The 17,109-nt window shown below is 45.5% G+C and overlaps 1 protein-coding gene across 6 annotated transcripts in view; it reads left to right on the forward strand.

Moving 5' to 3' along the window:
- The window catches only part of pip5k1bb (phosphatidylinositol-4-phosphate 5-kinase, type I, beta b), a 71,845-nt gene that overhangs the window by 40,072 nt on the left and 14,664 nt on the right, over positions 1–17,109 (forward strand). For all 6 annotated transcript variants that reach the window (XM_029763204.1, XM_029763203.1, XM_029763202.1 and 3 more), the window contains 5 exons: positions 2,665–2,733; positions 3,522–3,652; positions 8,156–8,273; positions 12,104–12,256; positions 12,538–12,834. In XM_029763204.1, the coding sequence (XP_029619064.1) occupies positions 2,665–2,733; positions 3,522–3,652; positions 8,156–8,273; positions 12,104–12,256; positions 12,538–12,834 (768 nt within the window). The remainder of the gene's footprint in view (positions 1–2,664; positions 2,734–3,521; positions 3,653–8,155; positions 8,274–12,103; positions 12,257–12,537; positions 12,835–17,109) is intronic.

A 17,109-nucleotide genomic window follows, 5' to 3' on the forward strand; every position in this document is an offset into this window, starting at 1 on the left:
GTGCCCAACCTCACTAATGCTCTTGTGGCTGAATGGAAGCAAGTCCCCGCAGCAATGTTCAAACATCTAGTGGAAAGCCTTCCCAGAAGAGTGGAGGCTGTTAAAGCAACGAAGGGGGGACCAACTCCATATTAATGCCCATGATTTTGGAATGAAATGTTCGACGAGGATGTAGTGTAACTCATCCAAATGGCTTTGACTTCTCAAAAACAGTACAAAGCTAACACAATATGATGCTCCGTCACCTTATTAATTTAGCCACTTACTTAGATAACTAGCAAGTTAAACTTAGAGGTCACGTTAACTCAGAATTCATGCAGGAAAAAAAGATAAAACGCATAATAAAAACCTTGCTGCGTTTTGTAAACTCAGATCTAAAATGCTAATTATTGTAATTTCTGCTCAGCATCAAACTCATTTTGTGTTTCAGTTGCACTTCTCCACTCAGATGAGAATTCAGGAATGGACATTCTATCATGTATCAGCAGACAGAGTTCTGACTGTGTAGCTACATTTTCTGGTACTTTTCTCGGTGTGGCCAGTAAATTGCAAGATTAACTTTACGCAAAACATTAGGAAATGAAGCTGGCTACATTATTTTTATGATAAACATTGGAAATATGATGACCATGGATCGTTTTTGGAAAAAAGACAATGCTTTTTAATCGTAAACTCATTTTCTTGTGTGGCTGCCAGCCAAATAACGTTGCACTTATGTTGCCATCTGATAACAATGAAGCTATTTTCTGCTGAATGTGTTGCACTAATATATTTTATGTGAAGGAAAACTATAGTTGCACGTCCCTGTTCACTGTATTGAAGCAAAACAATACTTGACTTTCAATATAAAACACGACCCCTGACAATACACAGCTGTAATCACCTGCTCCCTCTTTCTCCAGTTATATCATTTACAAACAAACACGTGACTGGCTCAACTGTTCTGGGGAACTACAGTACGCTTCATAATGGAAAATTATGTGACGGGTGAAATGAAGAACGCGATCTGCTTCATATTATGTATTTCACAAGTTGACTGCAGGTACAGTTGAAGTCTGAAGTTTACATACACATAGGTTGGAGTCATTAAAACTCGTTTTTCAACCACTCCACAAATTTCTTGTTAACAAACTATAGTTTTGGCAAGTCGGTTAGGACATCTACTTTGTGCATGACACAAGTAATTTTTGCAACAATTGTTTACAGACAGATTATTTCACTGTATCACAATTCCAGTGGGTCAGAAGTTTACATGCACTAAGTTGACTGTGCCTTTAAACAGCTTGGAAAATTCCAGAAAATAATGTCATGGCTTTAGAAGCTTCTGATAGGCTATGACATCATTTGAGTCAATTGGAGGTGTACCTGTGGATGTATTTCAAGGCCTACCTTCAAACTCGGTGCCTCTTTGCTTGACATCATGGGAAAATCTAAAGAAATCAGCCAAGACCTCAGAAAAAGAATTGTAGAACTCCACAAGTCTGGTTCATCCTTGGGAGCAATTTCCAAATGCCTGAAGGTACCACGTTCATCTGTACAAACAATAGTACGCAAGTATAAACACCATGGAACCACGCAGCCGTCATACCGCTCAGGAAGGAGACGTATTCTGTCTCCTAGAGATGAACGTACTTTGGTGCCAAAAGTGCAAATCAATCCCAGAACAACAGCAAAGGACCTTGTGAAGATGCAGGAGGAAACCGGTACAAAAGTATCTATATCCACAGTAAAACTAGTCCTATATCGACATAACGTGAAAGGCCACTTAGCAAGGAAGAAGCCACTGCTCCAAAACCGCCATAAAAAAGCAAGAATACAGTTTGCAACTGCACACGGGGACAAAGATCGTACTTCTTGGAGAAATGTCCTCTGGTCTGATGAAACAAAAATAAAACTGTTTGGCCATAACGACCATCGTTATGTTTGGAGGAAAAAGGGGGATGCTTGCAAGCCAAAGAACACCATCCCAACCGTGAAGCACGGGGGTGGCAGCATCATGTTGTGGGGGTGCTTTGCTGCAGGAGGAACTGGTGCACTTCACAAAATAGATGGCATCATGAGGGAGGAAAATTATGTGGATATATTGAAGCAACATCTCAAGACATCAGTAAGGAAGTTAAAGCTTGGTCGCAAATAGGTCTTCCAAATGGACAATGACCCCAAGCATACTTCCAAAGTTGTCATTTTGTTGAAAAACTTGAAAGAAATAGTTTTGACAGTATTGAAAAACCATCCCGTGGCTATTTGCATACGGTATACCGCCCAATCCTATTAAACAATTGCTCAACTATTCACTATATGCTTTTTGAACTCGGCACCCGACAACATTTTTTCACTACAAACGTTTGAGCTGAGCACGCCAATTTCTCTTCAGATTAAAAATGCGTGCCTCATCAATCTACATGGTTCTATTAGTCAAAGTAAAACTTGAAGGCCTCTGTGTTCGTCTTGTCTGGACTGAGAAAAAACGGTTGTGGTGAAAACTGTCTTTGTGAGCTGTGTCTTGAGTTGATATTATGCAATAATCCCAGATGAATGTATTCCTACTCAGTCAGTGTGAATTGACTGTATTCCTGTACCACTGACTTAGCACCTGAAAATACTTTATTTCATACTAATCTTGTGACCAGTGAGTTCCTTCATCTTCTGCTCTCCTCTCATCAGATGTCAACAACCACAGAAAATGGAGTGGGAGGGTATCGGAACACAAGCGGAGAGAAAACATACAAAAAGGTAAAGTTTCATCACTCCACACTTCCCCACTGCTCTCTCTGGCTGGATTTGATTGGCCTTTTATGAGAACCATGAAGGGAGGTTTCACAGTGAGTGTTGGAATGAATTCCCATTCATCGCTAGGATGAAGTCCAAGAAGCTTTCACTTTTGATGTCCCTTTAATGTCCTGCTTCTACACAGTTGGTACATGATGCCCTGACCTTTCAGAAGTAGCATGCCTGGGAAGCTCACAGTCCATTTGCTGCTTTACTGTATTTTCATTTGGATTAGACATCACTGGTGGTGATGGGATTTTGGCACACACAATGTAACAGGGCTTATTGCAGAAAGTGCAGGCTATTTGAAACATCTCTGTAATTTATTTGATATTTTCAGAACTATTGAAGCTATGTAAACAGTGTAATTTGTTAAAATAACCAGCCATCTTGGCATCAGCTGGCTTTCAATGTCATTACTGTTACGTGCTTGTTTCAGAGAATCTGACAATGTTTTCTGACTGTATTGTATATTCCTGAACGCCCATCTTACATGTGCCTCCTTTACAAGACATGCCTCTAAAAGAGTTCTCAGTACAGTATCTCTTAGATTTTAGTACCATTCTGTTCTAGGGAATTTGCTACCTTCTTGCCCTTTGGAGTTTATGCCTAGTTTGCTTTCCTTTTTAGCACTGTGAAAAAAAACTTTGTAAAAAGCACCACACAAATAAACATGTAATTGATAAATTTATTGGTTGATTGATTTGTTGATTGGTTGATTTATGTGTTGTTTGGTTGTCCCTCACCCTCAGACCACGTCGTCGGCCCTGAAGGGGGCCATCCAGTTGGGCATCGGCTACACGGTGGGAAACTTGACCTCCAAACCTGACAGAGATGTTCTCATGCAGGACTTCTACGTTGTGGAGAGTGTCTTCCTGCCTAGGTGAGGAGGGACATTACTGATGATTATAGTGATGCTACAGATGTAGGATCTTAATTTGATCACCTTGTTGCAGGAGAACTTCACTGCAATGCAGGAATTGTAAAACTAGGAAGTGTATTTGAGGTTTAAAAAGGCTTCTGAAGTTTGTAATTTCCACTTTGTTTGAAGATGTAATCCGGAGGCAGGTTTTCTATACAACAGCCTTCCGTGTGTTCTCTTTTCGACTCCCTCCGTATATATGGAATCAAACACAGGAATTTTATCCATCTCCTTAGCTATCATACTTTGCTTCCACTGGGCATTCCACTGGTTTCAAAACTCAGTCCTCCAGAAAGTGGAGAGCATTAGCAACTCTTTTGCAGTTGTGATATCTTTCCAATAAGCTGTGTTAGAAAGGATTATCTACACACACTGACCAATCCGAACTCACCTCTCTGCATGTCCAGCCCATCCATTATCTCAGCCAATCATGGCTAGCGGGAAGGTTCCTGTCTTTCCGTGGCTAAACCAACTAGGCTCATAATTAAAATGTTGTATTCATATTTACAGATGCCATACAAGTTTGTTATTAAGGCACATGAAAGTTCACATGTTCCAGAAGGCATTTCTGCCAAAAAACTTGAAGTAGTGCCACGCGACACATGCCTAGTTTCCTGAAATGAGTCACATATTGTATTTACGTATGCTTTCACACAAAAACATGCTTTACATCCTGAGTAGATGAACCATAATGATAGGTCCTTTAGAAACACTACAACCTATATGTGGGTGCTGCTGTGAAGTGACTCATTGCCTTTCTGCAGTGAGCCTGTGAATGAAAAGAGGAACATAGGTTGAGCTCAATCTGTCTGCTAGCTAAAATAGGATAGCCTCATGTCTGGATCACTTCATGAGACAAGAGGGAGGAGGTGTTCTCCTTAAGCAGTATTGATGCACGGAGAGAGATGGATTCCCAGGGTTCATATCCCAAAGAATAGAAAAAGGCATCTATCATTTAACATGAGAATGAATCAGCTAGTTGAAGTCATGGTGTATGAACCCAGTCTCTCTAGTGGATTGAATACCCAATACCCTGGGAATCCGCTTACTGTGTCTCTTAATGCCAGAGTGCAAAACGTACTGCGTGCCGTGCTTGGGCCATACAATCCTCTATCTTAATAATTACGTCATCAGCTTAAAGAAACATCTTATCTAACCCAGCACACACCTAGGAATACTCATGCATGAACACATATACATACACACACACATGCATACATACATACACACACACACATGCATACAAACACACGCAAGCACACAAACGCGCACAAATACACAAACACACACACACAGTGTGTAAGAGATGATATCATTAGTGCCATCAGACCACATCACTTGGTCATGCACTGTTTGAATAAGCTTCTTGTTCATGCTAAACGATCTAGAGCAGGGGGGGTCGAACTCATGTTGCCCGGGGACCACATTTGGTCTTCCACGAGGTCCGGAGTGCCGCACTGAATATGTGTCATTATTGCCTCTCTGTCAAAATGTGCATAGAAATAGACCTCTATCCATCGTTTTTGGAATTTTAGATGCTCCCGGACTCTAGCTTTAATTTCGGTGATTATTAGCGAGCTGGACACAGTCAAGATGCTGTATGAATGTAAGTCCATAAAAATGTCTACACAGTTTTGATTCGTTTTTAGTCATTTTTAAGTATACTGATTTCATTTACCCCTCCCCCCAAAATATTATTTTTATTATGTATTTTTACTCAGACCCCTCGCGGGCCGGATTGGACCTGATCCGGCCCACGGGCCATATGTTTGACGCTCCTGATTTAGAGAATCTGTTCCTGAACAAAATGAACAAAATATTCAACAAACCTCTCCCTGAATGAAAAACAGTAAATCATCAAAGAATTTCAACCTCATGATTGGCCAGCCTCTTTCCCTTCCAAGCCCTGCAGAGACTTGGACTAGGAAATGCTTTCTGTGTGTCACTTTCCAAATGGCACATCAGGACATGCAAATGTTGTCCTTCGACATGCAAATGCTGTCAGTTTATACTCACAGACTGAGTTTCACCGTTATGCTAATTTCAAAATACACTGAGTATACCAAATATTAGGAACACTTTCCTAATATTAAGTTGCATCCCATGTTGACTCCAATGCTTCCCACAGTTGTGTCAAGTTGGCTGGATGTCCTTTGGGTGGTGGACCATTCTTGATACACACAGGAAACTGTTGAGCGTTAAAAACCCAGCAACGTTGCAGTTCTTGACAATCTTCTGCACCTGGCACCTACTACTATACCCTGTTCAAAGATACTGAAATATTTTGTCATGCCCATTTACCCTCTGAATGGCACACATACACAATCTGTCTCAAGGCTTAAAAATCATTCTTTAACCTGTCTCCTCTCCTTCATCTACACTGATTGAAGTGGATTTAACAAATGACATCAATAAGGGATCATAGCTTTCACCTGGATTCACCTGGTCAGTCTATGTCATGGAAAGAGCAGGTGTCCTTAATGTTTTTGTATACTCAGTGTATATACTGCAGGGTAACGTAAATTACTCTACTGGACACAGGTGCAATAGCTACCCCAGAATGTTGAAATGAATGAGTTTTGCCCCAAACATACAGAGAGCATGTAATATGTTGTAATTTTCTCTTCATGGACATCTTTTGACTGAGAGGGCAGGTGACAATAACAACACTGGAGAGGCCATGTGTTTTAACCCCCGCTAGAAGAGACAACAGACTCTCCAGGGAGGAAAAACAAACACAACAAAACCAGTGGAGGAAGGTTAAGCCATGATGTTACTACAGGCAACGTAACTACACACATACAGTAACAGGACAGCCATAGTTATTGTCTCAATCTCTTTCTCTCTTTCCCTCCCCCTCTATCGATCTCTCTCTCCACTGAGAGACACAGGACTGAGTGACCGACAGAGAGTGCTCAGAGGTGGTCCTCCTCCACTTCCCTCATCTCCAGGGGTTCCCTTCACTCTACTTGTTTTATTTTTATTTAACTAGACAAGTCAGTTACCAACATTCTTATTTACAATGATGGCCTACCCCGTCCAAACCCTAACCCGGATGACGCTGGGCCAATTATGCGCCGCCCTATGGGACTCCCAATCACGGCCAGTTGTGATACAGCCTGGAATCGAACCAGGGTCTGTAGTGATGCCTCTAGCACTGAGATGCAGTGCCTTAGACCGCTGCGCCACTCGGGAGCCCCAGGCTGGCTTTGGATGCCTGTATTTCTCAGACATTTTCTGACTCTCACATTGTTTATCTGGTGTAACTTGTCTAGTCGTATTTTCTCTAAAAGTACGCTATGAAAGACACTGTCATAGTTGTGTGCAGTTGTGTTCTCCTTAGTCTAAATGGTTCTAATATGAGGCCTTACACTCACAGCAGGCAGCACATAGCTCTGTGCAGCTGGAGGTCATTCTCCTTGCTGCCCACACACACTACATGAGCAGTGTGATTTCATTCAGTAGGCTGATAATCACAACTATTGTGTTACACAGCAGAGCCAGGTTGTAGTTTATCCTGTTGCTGAGTGAATGCACTGCGGTGCGGCTCAACATCTTAGCCAAGTCAGAGTCCAAAAACCTGGTTTCAAAAGCAGCTTGGTGTTGAGATGCCCTGGAAAACACAGCCTTGTTTAACCCACTGTTAATGGATTTAGGGTGCAGTGTGCATTTGGGGAGTTGTTATTCTCTAAAAGATTTCTAGGAGCATCTGGAGCTAAGCTAATCACCCAGCAGACCCCCTGTGTTCTGTTCCACCTGGCACAGCTACAGGCTCATGTTAAACTGGGTTAGTCTTTACGTGAGCCATGCCAGTATCTCATATAGTAGAGAGAGAGAGAAAGAAAGGAAAACAGAAATGTGTCTTTTGTAGTCTCTCTCTTTCATTGGACACGGAGCTCATATCATCATAGTGCTAGTCTCTTGTGTGGTGTTGTAAGGTGTTGTGTGGTTGTGTTGTATTGTGTTTTATGGTGTGGTGTTTTATTGTGTTGTAAGGTATTGTGGTGTGGTGTTGTAAGGTGTTTTATGGTGTGGTATTGTGTTGTATGAGTATTGTTTAGGGTAATCAGAGCCGTTCTCGCTCTCCAGGCTCTGACCTCTAAACAGGGCTGCGTGCCACTGGAATACCATTTCATCTGGCTTACCATCATGGGTTACTGTATTAATGTCAATACACACAGAGGCGTGTCGCGTTACTTCATGCCACGCTGAATGGAACTGACTGGGCTGAATGCTCTGACATGAAGACTGTGTTCTAGTTATAGCCCTCCCCTTTGCTGAGGCTGTGTGATATTTGTTTGCAAAATGTCAGTCTACATCAGTAATAGTGCTAGTTTTCTACATTAGTAAACTGATCAGCTGAGATTTCTTTGGAAGGCTTTGTCCAAACTTACTTGCTTGTGTTTGTGAGGATATTCTAACTGTTCTGTGTCTATGTTGTCCGGTTGGTCTTGTTTCCATCAGTGAAGGGAGCAACCTGACACCGGCGCACCACTACCCAGACTTCCGCTTCAAAACCTACGCCCCGCTGGCCTTCCGCTACTTCCGAGAGCTCTTCGGGATCAAACCAGATGACTACCTGGTAGGTCTAAGCACTGCACCCGATCGAGACACATCCCATAGGTTAGAGTTCATCCTACCTATCATGTACAGTAGCTTTCTACAATAAATTCATTGGGATCAGTGGTGACTAAAGTGTATTTTATACATTTACATGTAAACATTTTAGTAATTTATCAGACGCTTTTATCCAGAGCGACTTACCGAAGCAATTACAGTTAAGTGCCTTGCTCAAGGGCACATCGAGAGATTTTTCACCTAGTCAGCTCGGGGATTCGAACCAGCGACCTGTTGAGCTTGTGGTGAAGTTTTATACATGTGCTTTTCTTATAACTAATTGCTGTGTTCTATTCATGTGCTGTTCTATAAACCAATTTCTGTGTTCATGGAAGTGGCTGACTGAACAAATCCTCACTATCAGTAGCTGTAATTTGGCAGTACGCCAAGACCTTGTTTTGAGAACAAAATATATCTCAGTTTCAAGGTCTCAGCTTAGAGAGTAGAAGCCTTGTGAGGTATTGGTCTGTCACATGTTATGAACCAGTATTGGTCGGTGATATGAATGAAACAAAACGGTAATGATTAAGTAATTATGCTAAATCATACAAATATAACTTGTCTGTGTATCGCTGTATATAAGACAGCTGCTGGGACTGCCCTAGCAGAGCTTCTGACAGACATTCACTATGGTGCATTAAGTTTGTTGGAATCTCTTCAGCGCGCTGACAAATAAAGGATGATTCAATTAAGATTGACTTTGAGTGTCCCTCAGTAAGAATTTCCACATCAAGCTCTTAACCGCTAGACTACCTGCCACCCTGTGAGAGCAGGGGTTTTACCCTGTTCTACGTATCCAGCGGTGGTGGTGGTGGTGGTGGTGGTGGTGGTTGGGCTGGGGGTGAGAGAATGGTCATGCTAATTGAGCATGCTTTCATAATGATGGGTTTAATTGTATCCCCTGCACATTGAAATGAAATCAGGCTGTAATTTCCCAGAGGGTGTGCGTGTATCAGGAGTTAACCCCTTGCTGACCGATCCAACTCAGGAGGCATGTCAGAGAGAGAGGCCCTTCAGGTCAAAGTCATTACCACTCTCTAGTATTCTGCTGTCATTATCACTGGAACAGGTAGATCAGAGGAGAATACATCAGAGTTTCAATATGCAGCACTACCATACAGAATATACAGTATATATACATATATCATACTGTATGCCGGAGCAGGCCCAGCTATTCACTGCATGATCTGTTATCTATATATTATTCCACTCACACTTTATTTATCATTTGAAATGATTTTCTACCATTCTTTTCTATTATGACCATAACTTGAGGTTTTGGATTCACACTCTTTACTTCAAGGCTGTTGCACCCAGCCTCACCACAGCTCTTATGAATGCCCTGCCATGTTCTGCATTTATGATCTGTAATCATTGCTAGCAGACAAAAGGCTACACGACAAGCAAAGAAAGAGTGAAAGTCAGAGAGGGGCAGACTGGAAGAGGGAGAGAGACTGAAGGGTGAAGCAAACACTGTCTTAATGCGTGTCCTTGTGTTCATTATGCATTTATTCAGAGACCGGAGCAACAAATCAGCTTAATTAAGACAGCACACACACGCACGCACGCACTCACACACGTGCGCGCGCGCACACACACACACACACACACTCTACCCCCCCAGGCTCCTGAATGCAAATGCAGATAAATTGCGGATGTGTTTGTGCTGTGGGCTCAACGTGATTGCAGACTGCCATCAGTCTGTGGAGGACCCCATGCCTTCTCTCTCTCTCTCTTTCTCCATCAGAATACACAGTGCTGTTTCCCTTCTCCTGCACGTATCATTAAACGTTAGTGTTTAATGAACACAGCACTACTGCCTTTCCTCACTGACTTCCCCTATTCCTTTGATTTCCACACAGAAGGGGTTCTGTTAGACTAGGGCTTTTCTGTTCATATGGAGAACAACACAAAAGATGTTGTTGAAAGGGTTGTTGTATGTGGGCTCTATTGCCAGAGGCTCATCTCATGTAAACTAAACTGGAAATGTTATTTTGTGTACAGACATGGGCTTTGTTTGTGAAGGTACAACTGATAAACACACACACATGCTGGTGGAAACAATACATTCACCCATGTCCTGAGGCTTATTGCTGGCCTTACATGGGGTGTGTGTGTGTGTGTGAGGTCAGGGGTGTGTGTGTGTGTGTGTGTGTGTGTGAGGTCAGAGGGGTGTGTGTGAGGTCAGAGGGGTGTGTGTGTGTGTGTGTGTGTGAGGTCGGGGGTGTGTGTGTGTGTGTGTGAGGTCGGGGGGTGTGTGTGTGTGTGTGTGTGTGTGAGGTCGGGGGGGTGTGTGTGTGAGGTCGGGGGGGTGTGTGTGTGAGGTCGGGGGGGTGTGTGTGTGAGGTCGGGGGGGTGTGTGTGTGAGGTCGGGGGGGTGTGTGTGTGAGGTCGGGGGGGTGTGTGTGTGAGGTCGGGGGGGTGTGTGTGTGAGGTCGGGGAGGTGTGTGTGTGTGAGGTCGGGGGTGTGTGTGTGTGTGTGTGTGTGAGGTCGGGGGTGTGTGTGTGTGTGTGTGTGTGAGGTCGGGGGTGTGTGTGTGTGTGTGAGGTCGGGGGTGTGTGTGTGTGTGTGTGTGTGAGGTCGGGGGTGTGTGTGTGTGTGTGTGTGTGAGGTCGGGGGTGTGTGTGTGTGTGTGTGTGTGAGGTCGGGGGTGTGTGTGTGTGTGTGTGAGGTCGGGGGTGTGTGTGTGTGAGGTCGGGGGTGTGTGTGTGTGTGTGTGTGTGTGAGGTCGGGTGTGTGTGTGTGTGGTGTGTGTGTGTGTGTGTGTGTGTGGTCGGGGGTGTGTGTGTGTGTGTGGTCGGGGGTGTGTGTGTGAGGTTGTGTGTGTGAGGTCGGGGGTGTGTGTGTGTGTGTGTGTGTGAGGTCGGGGGTGTGTGTGTGTGTGAGAGGTAGGGGGTGTGTGAGGTAGGGGTGTGTGTGTGTGAGGTAAGTGTGTGTGAGTGGTAGGGGGTGAGGTAAGGGGGAGGGTGTGGGTGTGTGTGTGAGGTCGGGGGTGTGTGTGTGAGGTCGGGGGTGTGTGTGTGTGAGGTCGGGGGTGTGTGTGAGGTAAGTGTGTGTGAGTGGTAGGGGGTGAGGTAAGGGGGAGGGTGTGGGTGTGTGTGTGTGTGTGTGTGTGTGTGAGGTCGGGGGTGTGTGTGTGTGTGTGTGTGTGAGGTCGGGGGTGTGTGTGTGAGAGGTAGGGGGGTGAGGTAAGGGGGAGGGTGTGGGTGTGCGTGGGTGATTGAGTATTAATGACATAAATGTGCTAGAAAAACCACACAAGCATCTTTGAATGAATGAAACAGTATATTTGTGTTCCAGACCAACTGGAATACAACATGTTATTTCTTAACCACACAATAAACAACGGCGGTGTGTTAGGTGGTTGTCCATGGTATAAGTTGTGGTTTTATAAATCAGGCGAGAACCTTTCATGAGGATGTTTCCCAGGATTAGGCAGCTCGTTCAATGACCACAGGACTTGATTGCGGCAGCACAAACAGATCTGAGACTAGGTTATGGTTGTACAGGCATACTGTACCTCACCAGTTGTATTGTTTTGTTGTTTTTACAGGCATATTAAACCTGTTATGTGGTGTTGTTTTTACAGGCATATTAAACCAGTTGTGTTGTTTTTACAGGCATATTAAACCAGTTGTGTTGTTTTTACAGGCATATTAAACCAGTTGTGTTGTTTTTACAGGCATATTAAACCAGTTGTGTTGTGTTGTGTTGTTTTTACAGGCATATTAAACCAGTTGTGTTGTTTTTACAGGCATATTAAACCAGTTGTGTTGTGTTGTTTTTCTCCTCAGTACTCCATCTGTAATGAGCCTCTGATTGAGCTGTCCAATCCCGGGGCCAGCGGCTCTCTGTTCTACCTGACCAGCGATGACGAGTTCATAATCAAAACCGTTCAGCACAAAGAGGCAGAGTTTCTCCAGAAACTACTCCCAGGTTACTACATGGTGAGTAACTTACCCAACCTGGTCTGCGTTACCTATATAGTGCACTACTTTTGACCAGGGCCCATAGGGCTCTGTTTATAAGTAGTGCACTATATAGGATTTAGGGTTCAATTTAGGTTGCAAACCTAGTCTCAGGCCTTTTAAACAGTGGAATAATACTGAGGTTTAAGGTTTGGGATGAATGGTTAACTGAGTATTCAGAGCTATGTGAACTCTAACCAATCCAGAACCTTAATAATCTACTAACTGCAATCCACCTCTCTCCCCACATCCACACACAGAACCTGAACCAGAACCCACGCACACTGCTGCCTAAGTTCTACGGCCTGTACTGCATCCAGTCTGGAGGCGTCAACATCCGGCTGGTGGTGATGAACAACGTGCTGCCGCGCTCTGTCAAGATGCACTACAAGTACGATCTAAAGGGCTCCACCTACAAGAGACGTGCCTCCAGGAAGGAGAGGGAGAAGGCCTGTCCCGTCTACAAGGACTTGGACTTCCAGGACATGCATGAAGGGCTCTACTTCGACGCTGACACCTACAATGCCCTGATGAAGACCCTACAGAGAGACTGCCTGGTAGGTGTGAACTGGGACAGGTGTGTGTGTGTGTGTGTGTGTGTGTGTGTGTGTGTGTGTGTGTGTGTCCGTCCGTCCGTCCGTCTGTCTGTCGGCTCAAACTCCGACCGTGTGGTAGGGCCTGGCGAAGCTGTGCTACATCACTGTCTTGAGTACCAAGAAAAGCAGATTATACAGCTGGTTTGAATGTTATGTCATTTCAACTTGCTGAGTCATCCCAGTATTCCAATGCATCTCAGCAAACACATGGCCGAAGCAATTTAACAAAACAAAGCAGATTCCTCACATTCTTTCAGTATTGTATGCAGATTATGGCGAGTCGTTCTGGCTTTTCCAGTCATGCTAGAATTAGAAACTAGAAGTACTATCAGATGAGAAGGCTCAGTTTACAGCACTATCTATACGCTCATCTCTACGGTCTGCTGTTTTCATTCCCAAACTCTGGACTTCAATGGCCAAACTCCTCGTGATGTCATCCCTTGGACATTGGGTCACATGCCAGAAGTAGGAAAGGGCACAGATTGTATTTGTAGTTGGACTCCCTCTGTCTCTGGGAAATCAGCAACCTCTCCCATTCAAACAGGATACTTTGCACTCAGTACACATGCTCAAATAGTATACACTGCATACACCTACACACACTTAGACACACCTGTATACTAATGCAAGTATGCATGCACACACGTGCGCCACTCCCACACACTCTCTCTCTCCACTCTTCCACTTCATGCTCTGCCACATTGTATACAAGCCCAGAACACTGTGTGTGATTGTAGGGTTGTACAGAGTGTTTTGAGAAAGGGAACTGTGTGTTTCTGCTGCGTTTGGCACTGGGACTGTGTGTTTCTCCACTGTGGGTTCATTGGGAGCTCTGAGCTCTGTTCAGTTCCATGACAGCTCTCCAAACACTGAATGTGATTAAGAAATGTTCCCAGCAGCGTGAGAGTGAGAAAGTAAGAGAGAGCACCAGCCTAAAGATAGGAGTACAATCTGAGGCTGCATTCCTGTCTTTCAGAGCAGTAGCCACCAGATTAGCCTGTCTAATCTAGTGAAGTAGTGGGATCTGAGCTATTGTTCAACAGAGAGAACACCACAACTCTGCTCTGAGCCAGGAGCAAGGAGCTACTTTGCCACTCCTAAAATGTACATAGAACAAACAGGACCACAACAAGTCAAGCTGGAGATCTATAGGCCTACGGCACTACTATGCTGTACACTGAGTGTACAGAACATTAAGAACACCTGCTCTTTCCATGACATAGACTGACCAGGTGAAAGCTATGATCCCTTATTGATGTCACTTGTTAAATCCACTTCAATCAGTGTAGATGAAGGGGAGGAGACAGGTTAAAGAAGGATATTTAAGCCTTGAGACAATTGAGACATGGATTGTGTATGTGTGCCATTCAGAGGGTGAAATGGGCAAGACATAAAATGTAAGTGCCTTTTGAACAGGGTATGGTAGTAGGTGCCAGGCACACCGGTTTGTGTCAAGAACTGCAACGTTGCTGGGTTTTTCACGCTCAACAGTTTCCTGTGTGTATCAAGAACGGTCCACCACCCAAAGGACATCCAGCCAACTTGACAACTGTGGGAAGCATTGGAGTCAACATGGGCCAGCGTCCCTGTGGAACGCTTCCGACACCTTGTAGAGTCCATGCCCTGACTAATGGAGGCTGTTCTGAGGGCAAAAAGGGGGATGGGGACGGGGACTCAATATTAGGAAGGTGTTCCTAATGTTTGGTATAGTCAGTGTATGTCTGTCTTATCTCCCTCTGTTGTCATTGTGCTCTGCTCAGACCCACCTGTTTGTGAATAGATAATTGGTTGATTGATTGAAAACATGTAATCAATCATAATGTGGACTGTCACAGATCATATGGATGGTGATCACATAATGACTGACAATAATGAATAGTCTTATTCAGCTATTATTATACAGTATAGTTCTTACATAACCCCATGTACTGTACATAACCCTGGCCTTCTTGGCTAGCTCTGAAGGGATATATCTCATGTGGGAGAAGAATGAAGTTGCCCCAGGCACTGATCTAACGTCAGTTTAGCATTTTCAACAGTTATACTAGTTACAGTTAGTATATGTGGAGGGTTAGCTTATCCGTGCCCCTAAGGACAACTTTAAACCACAGGCTGTTAGGCCTATGTTGTAACAGTGTGTGTGTTGTCCCTGACAGAGAGAACATGGTTGTGTCTGTCTCTGTGTCTGTCTCTGTGTCTGTCTCTGTGTCTGTCTCTGTGTCTGTCTCTGTGTCTGTGTCTCTGTGTCTGTCTCTGTGTCTGTGTCTCTGTGTCTGTCTCTGTGTCTGTCTCTGTGTCTGTCTCTGTGTCTGTCTCTGTGTCTGTCTCTGTGTCTGTCTCTGTGTCTGTCTCTGTGTCTGTGTCTCTGTGTCTGTCTCTGTGTCTGTCTCTGTGTCTGTCTCTGTGTCTCTGTCTGTGTCTCTGTCTGTGTCTCTGTCTGTGTCTCTGTCTGTGTCTCTGTCTCTGTGTCTCTGTGTCTGTGTCTCTGTGTCTGTGTCTGTGTCTGTCTCTGTGTCTCTGTCTGATGGCACAGGGTGCTTCACTCTTGTCTCCAACCAGGATGTAGACATCAGGAAGTAGACCAGGAACAGGAAGGAAGACACACTTCCTGTTTAAGGTATCCAACCTTTGAAAACGTGGAAACGTTATAGCCTATGATGTGATTGTCAAGGACATTTGTTTTACTCCCCCATAACAATGTCATGGCTTCTGTGAACCAGGTTAAACCACTTTCATTTTATCAGAGACTGCGCTGTTTTTCAACAGCAAATGACAAGTGGTGACTTAATGAATGGAGTTAGTCTGCATGAGTAGCACGGTGTTGTGGGTATATATAGGCCTGTTTGGTAACAGGCAGTCCTGTGTGTTTCTGATGACTCTCCTTTGGGACACCGCCTGGAGTCACGCCTCGATGGCTTTGGCTGCTATAGCTGGCTGATTCATCTCCTTTGCTCTCCTTGTGTTTCTTAACTAAACTCACACACTCCTCAATGTTGACTTTTTATTAGCTCAGAATGGTGGAGAAAGGATAACAGTGGTTTACAGATAGGGCTGTGACGGTCATGGAATTTTGGGTGATGGGCCAGCCAAATGACCGTGGTCACCGTAATAACCGTTTCATGATGGTCTTCATCCATAACCGTTGGTTACACAGTTATTCAGCCCTATTCACAGACCTCTGTCCCTCTGTCCCTCCCCATCTCTCTCTTCTCTCACTTCCTTTGTACTTCAAAGTATAAAAGGAACAGTGTTTCATGCAGGTCATTAATGTGCCAGGCCCAGGTTTCATAATGACTGTTTGTGTGTGTCTGTCTGGGGCGGGGGGCTGTGGGTGGGGGGGGGGGGCTGTGTCTGTCTGTCTGGGGCGGGGGGGGCTGTGTCTGTCTGGGGGGGGGCTGTGTCTGTCTGTCTGGGGGTGGGGGGCTGTGTCTGTCTGTCTGGGGCGGGGGGCTGTGTGTCTGTCTGGGGCGGGGGGCTGTGTGTCTGTCTGGGGGGGGGCTGTGTGTCTGTCTGGGGCGGGGGGCTGTGTGTCTGTCTGGGGGGGCTGTGTGTCTGTCTGGGGCGGGGGGCTGTGTCTGTCTGTCTGGGGCGGGGGTGGCTGTGTGTCTGTCTGGGGCGGGGGGCTGTGTCTGGGGTGGGGGGGGCTGTGTGTCTGTCTGGGGGGGGGCTGTGTGTCTGTCTGGGGGGCTGTGTCTGTGTCTGGGGTGGGGGGGGGGGGGCTGTGTGTATGTCTGGGGGGGGTCTGTGTGTCTGTCTGGGGCGGGGGGGGCTGTGTGTCTGTCTGGGGCGGGGGGGGGCTGTGTGTCTGTCTGGGGCGGGGGGCTGTGTCTGTCTGTCTGGGGCGGGGGGCTGTGTCTGGGGTGGGGGGGGGCTGTGTGTCTGTCTGGGGGGGGGCTGTGTGTCTGTCTGGGGCGGGGGGGCTGTGTCTGGGGTGGGGGGGGGCTGTGTGTCTGTCTGGGGGGGGCTGTGTGTCTGTCTGGGGCGGGGGGCTGTGTCTGTCTGTCTGGGTGGGGGGGCTGTGTCTGGGGTGGGGGGGGGGCTGTGTGTCTGTCTGGGGGGGGCTGGAGCACAGTGTCTTTGACATCAATATTCTGACACAATGTTTTTTTTTTTTGCCTTTTGTCCAGTAGGGAGAGTTGTTAAGAGACAAAAATACATTCTGTAACCCAGAACAGAAGTTCAGACTTTTTTTTAATGTTTAACGCCAGTGAGCTGTGTGTACGTCTGAGCAGTGGT

Source organism: Salmo trutta, chromosome 9 (assembly GCF_901001165.1).
Source record: "Salmo trutta chromosome 9, fSalTru1.1, whole genome shotgun sequence".
Classification (NCBI taxonomy): domain Eukaryota; kingdom Metazoa; phylum Chordata; class Actinopteri; order Salmoniformes; family Salmonidae; genus Salmo; species Salmo trutta.